A 10,144-nucleotide genomic window follows, 5' to 3' on the forward strand; every position below is an offset into this window, starting at 1 on the left:
TTCTAAGCATTGTCCCAGTCGTGCACCTTGGGATTCAATGCCTGCCCAGCTTTCATCTTTTGCCCATCCTCCCTCGCAATCCTATCGATTCCCACATACCCATTCGCCAAATCCTTCTCCCGCTGCGTTAGCGAATTGACCTTGGCTCCCGCGAGACAACTCTCGCCAAAGTCCCACTCGGCGTCCTTGGGCTCCAGCTGCAGTTGGTCCTGCGAATTCAGTCCAAGTCCCCGCAAGACCTCCTTCATACCTTCGGGATCTCTCGTGAACCTCTCGCGGTGCTTCTGATGTCCGCCACCCGACATCCAGTAATCGAATGTCAGATACCGGTTATTACCCGCGTTCTTGTTACGGTACAATCCACCGTTCCACCACAGAGGCTGCCCGCGATAGTCCTCATGCAGTTGCGCACCGCACACAGACTGATCATTGTCAGGTCGAAGTTCGCCAATCACACCACCATAGTTGCGCATGAACACATAGGGCTCCTGAATCATCTCGAATCCTGTCCAGAACGTCTCCTTATCGCCATGGAAGACCTCGTAGCTGACCAGATCACGCTCCCACTTGCCGTTGCTCTTACAGGTCGCTAGTATGCCCAAGAAGCGCGTTCTTTTGTTGACTAGTACCACCCCGGATTCCTGCTCATGGGCCGAAACCCGTCTAAACATGCGGGAGATTGGGGGAAAGGACGAGAGGATGGGCGTCACCGACTTGAGCCAGTCCGATCCTTTAGACCCACCGGCGAACAGTGTTCGATCATAAAAGAATAACGCTCCAGTTGCCAGGTACCCTGGGTCCTCGAAAAGCACAGCGGGGTCCTGATCACATCCATGACAATCCAATCAAGGCATTTCTGGTTAGAACACATTTATACGGGATTAAAGTGCGCACCAATCGAGTAGCATCTGCCTGATTCGAACACTGTATTACCTGCAAAAAGTAAGCGTCGGCATCGATAAACATGACCTCCTCAAAGCTCGAGGCCAGCATCGCAAATGGTTTGATGGACCATCCTCCGAGTTGCATATAGTCGTTGTCCAGGATCTGGGTCACATCAATGATCTCAATGTCCGACGCCATGTCTCTCAGGTACTTCTGCCTTTCCCTCGACAGGTCGTTATCGCCCATGTGGAAGACCTGAATAGGCAATTTCGACTTGAGACGATTGCGAACCGCCTGGATCGAGGTCACCACGAATTCAAACTGTCCGTTGCCTGCGCAGAAGACCAGCCCACGACCCTTGTATGAGCGATAGAGAGAAAAGGACGACTGGCGCGCATAGTGAACCCAGGGGAACAATCTCTTTTCCAAACGGAGGAAGAAATCAATCTCAGGGCGGGTTTTGGCCATCTCGACCAAAGCCTTCTCACGCTCACGCTCACGTCCCGCAAGTCCCTGGTAGATGGGGAGGACGTGGTTCCAGAGAGCTTTATAGAGTCGTTCTGCCCGGGACAGCGCTGCAAAGTTGATCTTTTCTGGGTGGCCCGCCAAGTTGTCGTTCTTCCCGTAGTCCTCCTTCAGCATCTCGGTCTTTAGGTTGAAGCCGATGGTTGTATCCAGCAGCTCTGTGTCCTCACGAGTCCAGGCCGGGACGTCATGCGGGATGGCGACGTCATGGGTGAGGTGCAGGGACTCGGGAACCTAGGAGGACCAGTGGAAAGACGTGTTAGCACCGAATACTCAGACCAAAGATGTCTCCCCCCCTGATTCCAATACAGAGCTTCAAAATAAAGCTAGCGGGAAGGTTGTTATCGTGATGATGATGGTGTGGCAGGGCAGAAAAAAATCCAGGGCCACCATCATTATCGATGCCGACAAGATTGTGCAACTGCCTTGACTGTGAAAATGCTTTATCCACAGTGTCCAATTGGTCTGTCCAATGTCTAATGGATAGTGTCTTGGACAAGGAGGCAAGCAAGTAGGTATGGAGGTCTTTATCGCCCGCGTACCTTGAAAGAGCTGAGGGGGGCTCTCTCCTTGGGCTTCTCGACCTGGGAATGGTCCTGGCCCTGGCGGGACCGCCCTGGGTTGGTCCAGTTTTCCCTGTCAAAGGAGGGCTGGTATCTGAAGCCGAAGGCGAACAGGCAGAAGATGACGACCAGGCCAATGAACAGCTTGACCACGGGTGAGCGCGGTAAGGAGATCATTGTTCAGGAGCAGAGGGGAAGGGGATGCGACGGACACAATAACGATGAGGATGGGAATGGGGATGGGGATGAGGAGAAAAGAGGGAATGGTCGTCGGAGGGGCGATGGGACGATGTGATGAGAAAAGGAAGGGAGGAAAGGCGAGAGGCTTCTTCGTGGGCTTTGTTGTCTGCGATGCTGACTACAACTACAACTCATTTGATGTCTCACACTCATATCCGTCTATTCCTCTCTACGTCTTCATTGTTGATCGTGCATGCGCCCCCTCCCTCCCTTCTTCACCGCTGTGGATCGGAATGTCAATCCTGGGACCTAGAGAGATCATCAGTATGTCTGATACCATGGGCAAACCCTCTTAACCGGCATTACCAACACCCAGCCAGCTCCAGTCAATCCAGGCAGCGTCAGTCCATCGGACCTCCTCGCCCATGCACACGCACACAATACATGGCTGCAGCTCGCAACCGATACCCAATACATCATCGTAGATTAACTGATTTATTTCACGATCGCTATACGCTCATGAAGCCCTACATGTCTACATATACGATTGAGGCATCTGGGTGACATTCGAGACACGGAACCAGGCATTGTTCATCACACCTCTGTAGTTCCAGATCGGGAACTCTGGCTGCATGTTTCCACTCGAATCATCTAGCATCCAACAAACGCAATCCATGTTAACAAAGGGCCTTTGTCAACACTACGAGCATCATTGACCGAAATGACACCTGCAACTTACATGCTCGAACAACCAACTGGGACGTCGTCGAGATCTTTGGCACCTTCTTCTCCCACAGCGCCCATGCCCAGTACATTCCGCTGACCTTATCCGGGGTCTGTTCGATCTTGTCGACGGGCTCCCATGTTGCACCGCCATCGACGGACAACTCGACTCTGTAGATGGCCCGGCCACCACCCGAGATGGCGTATCCCTTGACAGTAATGGGTTTGGACGATAGGATGACTTCCTTGTCCATCGGAGTGCAGATCACGCACTGCACGTTCATCTCTCCCAGCGACGGCGCAGAGTCCCATGCAGAGTCCACATTAGAGGCATCAATCTAAAATAAAGGTACTCGTGTGTTAGAGTCCGCTGCTGTGCTTGTGCAATACAGAAAAAAACAAATGCAGTTAAAAAAAAAAAAGGTTTACCCATGGAGGAAGGATCTTGTAGTCGAGTTTCTACATATTTACACCACGTCGAGTTGTCAGCCTTTTTTTGCATTATGCTTTCATCCTTTCCTGCGCAGAAAGGAAGGATTTCTATTTCACTTGGCATGTATACCTGGAAGAACGAATTGGACTCCTGTGGCTGAACGACAATCTTTTGCAAAAACTTGACAGATCGAGCGCCGATATAGCCAGGAACGATCACTCGGAGCGGATATCCGTGGTCGCGCGTCAGGAGCTTGCCATTCATCTGTCGTGGAAAGTGAATACAACATCTGGTTTAGGCGAATCGACACTTGCAGCAGGAAAAATAAAAAAATAAGAAAAAAAAGTGCAGCATTGCAACAGGCACTGCCTGCGTTGAAATATGCCATACCTCATAGGCCAGAATGACATCGCCAAGTGGATCCCTAGAGTGAATAGGATAAGGAACGCAAAAAGGAGCGTTCAATACGCACGACCATCTCCAGAGTATCGCTGAAATGGAAAGCAACAAAGAGTTCCACACAGACAAGGAACCCATTCTTACATAGCCTTTCGAAGAGGGATCGAGCTACCATAGCATGCATCCTCCTTGACGTGGTCATCAGCCTCGAACGAGACATGAAAATTGCGGATCATTCCATGGTGCAGATCCCCCGGCACACCAGCAACGCTTTGGAGGATGTCGCAGAGCCGAGGACCAGACCAGACCGCCTATGAGACGCAATTGGAAACAGGGGTTAGTAGCTGGCTCATTGACCAACAGAGGATAAATATAGCAAAAGGAGGCTGTAAACAGTGGTGGGAAGAAAACACAAAAGTGCCAGATGTACAAAGGAAGGGGGGAAAGTAGTGGATGTCGGCGGTCATGCGAGGGAAATAAAGTTATGGCGTCAGATGGCGACAGCACTAGAAAATATGAAGACCACTTCTTCTCATGGCCATGCCCCAAGGTTGTATATACTCCTTCCACCGTGGAACACAACAATGAAGGATACACAATAGAATGGAACAATGGACGTAAACTGCGTGCGAAAGAAACGGCATAGCTCAATACTTACATTGGAGATGGTACCCGCCTTCCAGATAACTCCCTTCACTTCCTTGACCTGTGCCAATCCCTCTCTTCTATTGCCAGCGCACTAACAATTATCGCAATGAGGAAAAGAAAAAAAAAAAGGCAGGGAGCAGTGAGCAGCAAGCTAAAGAAAAGAAGCCTTTCTTCTTTTCGTGTCACCTCTGGTTAAAAACGAACACAACGATAGACTAGCATGAAAGTAATCCTTTTACCTGCAGAGAAGCAGCGATGGTGGCCTTGGGCCACTTTGTCATGATGTCGTTCATGTTCAGCACCTTCCACTCGACAGGGCCGAGTTGGCCTTGACTGGCCTGGGTGTATTGCTGGATACCAATGTACAATCTGTGGTCCTCCAACCGGATGTCTGGAATGGGGCCATGGTTGCGTTTGAAGAACACGTCTGTGGGTGTGATGTGTCCTGCGTTGATGAGCAGAGGGAGATGGGGCTCGGCATTGAAGGGCTTTGGCGCGTGGACCAGGTAGTTGGAGAGGATCCGGGGAGGGTCCTGGGAGTAGTCGTGGTCGCATAGCTCTTTTTTAGAGTGCTGTGGGGGCGCTACACATGGCTTGGTGTTAATAGAGTTGGTGGCGGTATGGGGCAGCTCCATGCTTGAAGATATAAGGGAGGGAATGGATGGATATATTTGGAGGTTACCAACAGGTCTAAGCAGAGTTGGGAAGGGGTCTTGTGAATGAGGAATGAGCGAAGGATGGAATGAGTTGAATGTGGAATTCAATGAGAGAAAGAGAAGAGAAGCGTCCCTGTCGTAGGCGTCTGCTGCACTCTCAGGACCACCCCCGCTCCATGGCCGTAGCCTCTTCTTCACACCTTTGGTATTATTCTTCTTAAGGCATTAAAGCAGGTCTAGCCAGGCGAGTAGGACTCGTGGGGCTGGAGGAGCATAGGCCAAGGCACGCTCTATGCAGGCATGCCAGCCGCCTGCCGGTGCTGCTTGGCTATGTGGGCTGCATAGGCTGCTGGAGGCACCATTCCAGAGGCAGCCAATGCGTCTTCCGGCAGTGTGGATGCCCCTTCATGCCTCCCGCCTTATTTGGACTCCTCCTGCAGCCAATCAAGTCGCGTAGCCCACACATCCTGCTTTTGAGGGGCGGACGTCTCTCTCTCCCCTCCTTAGAAGTCACGGGAATTTTTTTTTTCTTTCTTCCCTTTCGCTGTCACTCCCTCTCCCCATTCACCTCAACCCTGCGCATTTGCTCAACGTCGCAGACTCGACACGCTGCAGAGGGAAACGACCCCCCTCGACCCACTCCAAAAAGCACACGCTGTAAGTGCGCCTGATCCATGCAGTGTCCACGTCCGTGGGGAGGACCTGCATCATTCCTGTTTCCTCCATCTACAACCAGCGGACGCGTCATCGACTTCAGGGACAGATTGCTGCAAAGCGCGCGCCATGTCGACACTCTAGATTCTAACTCTCGGCACATGTGTGTGTGTGTGTGTGTGCTTTTTTTGGCTGTCTAGATACCCCAGTTTTGAAAAACACCAGAGTCCGAGCGATAGACAGGAGCGATAGAGAGGCAGAGGATCACGATCATAATGGCAACCGACCAGGACGTCAACAAGGAGGTACAGGAGGCCCTCAACACGCTGGTAAGGAATGCCGCCTGCCAGGAGAGAAAAAGAGAAAAAGAGAGAAAAAGAGAGAGAGAGCTCTTGACCTTTGACCCCAACGCACGCCCATAACCAATTTGTCTATAGACCAAATCAATATCTGCAGGATCAGCGAGCGACAAGGCCTTTGCAGAATCTTTCCAGGCCGCATTCGCCCAACATAATGCTGACACCGCCGCTCAGCGAGCCGCCGCGGTTGCCGCTGCTGCCGCTGCCGTCGCTGCCTCTGTAACTGAGGCCTCTACAGCAGCCTCCACTTCCGCCGTCACCTCCGCAACGGATGACCCCGCCTCAATCGCCACACCTACATCCGCAGCAGGACCTACTACTGTCGAGTCCACACACTTTAGTGTACAGGGCCAAAGCACCCATGAGCAGCTGGAGCGTCTTGCGGAGCAGCACCGCCAGGAGCTCGAGAAGGAAAAGCAAGCAAAGCAGGGACAGGAACAGGAACAGGAACAGCCACAGGAACAGGATGATCAACACCAACAGGTTTTGAAACATATTGCCGCGGCAGCAGCAGCAGCAGCAGAGGCCAGCAGTACCCTTGCTACCGTCCCCATCGCAGCGGCATCAACGTAAGCAGCTGTGTATTTTTTCTCTTTATAATGACAGGCGGTGCTGCGTCAATGAGCTCGCTGTTCTAAAAAAGAAAAAAAGAAAAAAGAAAAAAAGAAAAAAGAAAAAGAAAAGAATTTGGCAGCCGTTCCTCTCTAAGACCTCATCTTCTCCGAACCTAGTTCTCCACCATCAACATCAACATCAGCACCGGCAGCGGCAGCGGGACCAGCACTGGCCAAACCCGTGACAGGATCAGAAGAATGGCACAAACAACGACGCGACAACCACAAGGAAGTCGAGCGCCGACGACGCGAAACCATCAATGCCGGGATCAACGACCTGGCCCAGATGATTCCCAATTCGGACAAGAACAAAGGCTCGATCCTCCGACAGGCGGTCAAATACATCCAGGAGCTCATGGCCGACAAGGAGCGGTTCTCGGGCGATGCTGACCATTTGGTCACTGCAAAGTTCGAGCTCGAGAAGTACCGGCTGGAGAAGAGCGTGGCCGAGGCAACCTACAACAATCTGAGTCTCCAGCACGAGCAATTGAAACAGGAACATGAGGAACTCAAAAAGAAGATGTCTGAGATCGGGACGGAAGAACATACAAGCAAAAAACAACGGACTGAATGAGGTACTCTTCCTACTAGAGGACAGTCATTGACGGTGCATAGGATCACATTTACAGTAAAAAATACAACGTTTTTCTTTTTTTTTTTTTTTATTGCCTTCAAGGCGGAGCAAACTAGATCCACTAGGATTGCTTGAATGAATCAAGGTAGATAATGGGATATATAATACTATATAAATATATAGATATAGAAAAAGATAAAGAAGGCGGTGTCTCGTGTTTAAGGCGAGTTACCCGGGACCTGACGCCAGAACTCGTACAGGAACACGGTATCGATCCATGTGCAGACGTCGTTTTCGACATTGCTCGACATCGAGCTCTGGACGTTCAGCTCCAGGATCGGGTTCGTGTCGTCGTAAGCCAGCCAGTTCACGCCCGCTACGTCCGGATTGGACAATTCCACACCGACTTGACCGGCCTGGGGATTCGGGTTCGCAGTCTTGGCAAAGGTCGTGAACCGATCGACGACCTGGCGTGCGAATCGGGCGTCGTCGCCGATCTGCTTGAAGGTGGGCACCGCAGCACCACTGGCAAAGACCGATTGGATATCGGCTGAGTGGCACACACGTCCAGTGCTGGAGGAGCAATAGTTATCGCCAACCAGGGGTGTGTCTCGACCGCGGTTGAAGCGGAAGTTGTACACCTTCTTGACCTTGGTCATCTGACGACTGAGGTAGCGAAGTGGGCAGAGGAAGTAATACTCCGTGCCAGCAAGGGTGAAGAGATTGCGGACAGCATCAGAATCATTAGGGCTCATCTGGAAGAACTGGGATCCCAAGATCATAGCAGTACGGTTGGCATCAAAGAAGAGCTGGAGTGCCTGTGAGGCATTGGACACTGGCACAGGGTTGGGGAAGTACTGAGGGACGAAGAGACCAGCTTCGTCATGGACGGTTCCCCACATGATGTTAGCCTTGGTGTTGTACTTGCCTGACTTGACCAGTGCCGAGAACTCTGCAGGGATCAAGTCGCCGTCGATGGTGGGTCTCTCGACAAGGGCCCAAGTAGTCCACTTGTCATCAGCAAGAGCCTTGTCGTTGGCGGTCTTCTGGGCTTCCAAGACCTGAGCGATAGGACGAGAGCGAGCACAGGCCAGGTCGTTAGTAGCGCAGTTCAATGCCTGCAAGAAGTAGCTGGCGATCGACGCAGCCTTGTCGGTTGTCTTGAAAGGGATGTTGATTGGGTCACTCTCTCCGATAACGCTCTGGTAGAGGCCAAAGGTTGAGGGAGCAGAGAGGAAGGCACGAATACTGGTGGCGCCGGCACTCTCACCAAAGATGGTAACGCGGTTGGGGTCACCGCCGAACGAGGCAATGTTCTTCTTGACCCATTGCATGGCAAGGATCTGATCGCGGAAGGCCTGGTTTCCAGGAACGGTCGAGCGTCCCCATGCGGCGGTGTTCTCGAACCATCCGAGCATTCCGAGACGGTAGTTGATGGTGACAACGACAACGCCGCCGCGAGAGACCATGTTACCAGGCTCGAAGATGATGACAGAGCCAGAATACCTATTTCGAAATTAAAAAATGTCTGTCAGCTTAGGATTACCAACACAAATGTTTACGCGGAAGAAGTATCGATCCGACAGCTGCTGTAAAACACATACGTTGTGAATCCGCCTCCATGGATATAAACCATAACCGGTAATCCAGCTTGTCCAGCTCCCTTCAGACTGGGGGTATAGACGTTCAGGTTCAAGCAATCTTCCTGTTCACTAGCACCGTTCTCGAGGTAGCTGAGGACCAAAGGAATAAATCCTGCAGACTGGGCCGTCTGTGGACAGATACCCTTGTAGTGCAGGCCATCCCAGGTTCCAGAGAAGGGCGCCTTCGCGACTGGTGCAGCAAAGCGCAGATTACCCACGGGCGCCTCAGCATAGGGGATGCCCAAGAAGCGGAAGGCGTTCTGATCACGCCAGCCCTGAATCTGGCCGACAGGGGTATTGACCTTGACCTGACGCGAGGTATCGTCAAAGAGCAGGACACGGCGCATGACGCTGTTGAAGCAGACCGTGGGCAGCTGGGTGCTGCAAGGGATCCAGTTGGTCTTGCCATTGTTCTTGTTGACCGCCAGACAGTTGTTCAAAATTCCGGGAACACCTAGGAGGAGGGGGTATAGATATTAGCCGAGAAGACCGGTTTCAGAAGGAGAGATAGAGAGAGAGAGCAGCGGGAATGACAGACACAACTATGACAACATACCGTTATAGACCCAGAATTGGGAATATCCAGAGACCTCGGCCTGCGCGGGCGCGTTGTTGTTCAGGAGCTTGACCAGGTCCGAGGCTCCTGCCGTACCAGAAATGTAGATGTATCCACCTGTGGTGTGACAAGAAAAGAAACAAACGGCTTAGAAAACGTAGAAGAAACATATGGGGGAAGGGGGGCACACAAGTGCTCACAAAGTAATACATCGCCATTTCGGCGCACACGATCCGCTGATGTTCTTCTTCTCCACAACAACAACAATAGCAACAACACACAAGTACACAAGCACACATGCACACAAGCACACATGCACACATGTACGCAACACGCACATACCATCGGCCATGGTATTGCAGGCACTCATGCCGTCATAGTACCCCCTGGGCTTCGACAGCAGCAGGAACGCGTTCTTGGCCGTCGAGGAATCGACATCGTTCAGGAGCAGGAGATGTGCACCGTCGATATCGCTTGCCAGGGGCGCGGATGCATTCAGGTCACGCTTCTTGATCGGCGCAGCATTCGAGACTCCGAGGGTAAGTAGGACCGACAGTACCGTGAAAATCGGCTTGAAATGGACCATGTTGAAAAGGTTTTTCTTCTGAGCCAAGGACTGTAGATGAGAGAGAGAGAAGTAGGAGGTTTGCTGGCGCAACGGCAAGGAGGAGAGAGGAGAGAGGTGGGATGAACAGGAGGAGTGGAAGGGAAGCGTCCGTGAGTGAGCTGAGG

The 10,144-nt window shown here is 52.0% G+C and overlaps 4 protein-coding genes across 4 annotated transcripts; 1 reads left to right on the top strand and 3 right to left on the bottom strand.

The window, feature by feature from the left end:
• Window positions 1-296: 296 nt before the first annotated feature.
• On the bottom strand, window positions 297-1,338 carry BC939DRAFT_390728 (mannosyltransferase putative-domain-containing protein; the record flags this gene model as incomplete). Its single annotated transcript, XM_051551911.1, has 2 exons — window positions 297-821; window positions 934-1,338. Coding segments are annotated over 2 exons (930 nt in total), but the record flags the coding sequence as incomplete, so codon positions are not given.
• Window positions 1,339-2,633: 1,295 nt separating this feature from the next.
• Window positions 2,634-5,160, bottom strand: BC939DRAFT_442728 (Oxidoreductase, molybdopterin-binding domain-containing protein). Its single transcript, XM_051554432.1, has 8 exons — window positions 4,596-5,160; window positions 4,367-4,447; window positions 3,853-4,019; window positions 3,700-3,733; window positions 3,439-3,573; window positions 3,306-3,335; window positions 2,893-3,214; window positions 2,634-2,804 (listed from the first exon to the last, which is right to left on the bottom strand). The coding sequence occupies exons 1-8, from the start codon at window positions 4,989-4,991 to the stop codon at window positions 2,689-2,691; spliced, it is 1,281 nt and encodes a 426-aa protein (XP_051415074.1). The 5' UTR covers window positions 4,992-5,160; the 3' UTR covers window positions 2,634-2,688.
• Window positions 5,161-6,826: 1,666 nt separating this feature from the next.
• Window positions 6,827-6,994, top strand: BC939DRAFT_380747 (uncharacterized protein; the record flags this gene model as incomplete). Its single annotated transcript, XM_051551745.1, has 1 exon — window positions 6,827-6,994. A coding segment is annotated over one exon (168 nt), but the record flags the coding sequence as incomplete, so codon positions are not given.
• A 318-nt stretch (window positions 6,995-7,312) lies between these two features.
• On the bottom strand, window positions 7,313-10,144 carry BC939DRAFT_48738 (Carboxylesterase family-domain-containing protein). The gene is made up of 4 exons (XM_051559350.1): window positions 9,755-10,144; window positions 9,413-9,529; window positions 8,818-9,310; window positions 7,313-8,719 (listed from the first exon to the last, which is right to left on the bottom strand). Exons 1-4 carry the CDS (start codon window positions 9,996-9,998, stop codon window positions 7,432-7,434), a joined length of 2,142 nt encoding a protein of 713 aa, XP_051415076.1. The 5' UTR covers window positions 9,999-10,144; the 3' UTR covers window positions 7,313-7,431.

Source organism: Gamsiella multidivaricata, assembly GCF_025024155.1.
Source record: "Gamsiella multidivaricata strain RSA 2152 chromosome Unknown BC939scaffold_13, whole genome shotgun sequence".
NCBI lineage: Eukaryota > Fungi > Mortierellomycota > Mortierellomycetes > Mortierellales > Mortierellaceae > Gamsiella > Gamsiella multidivaricata.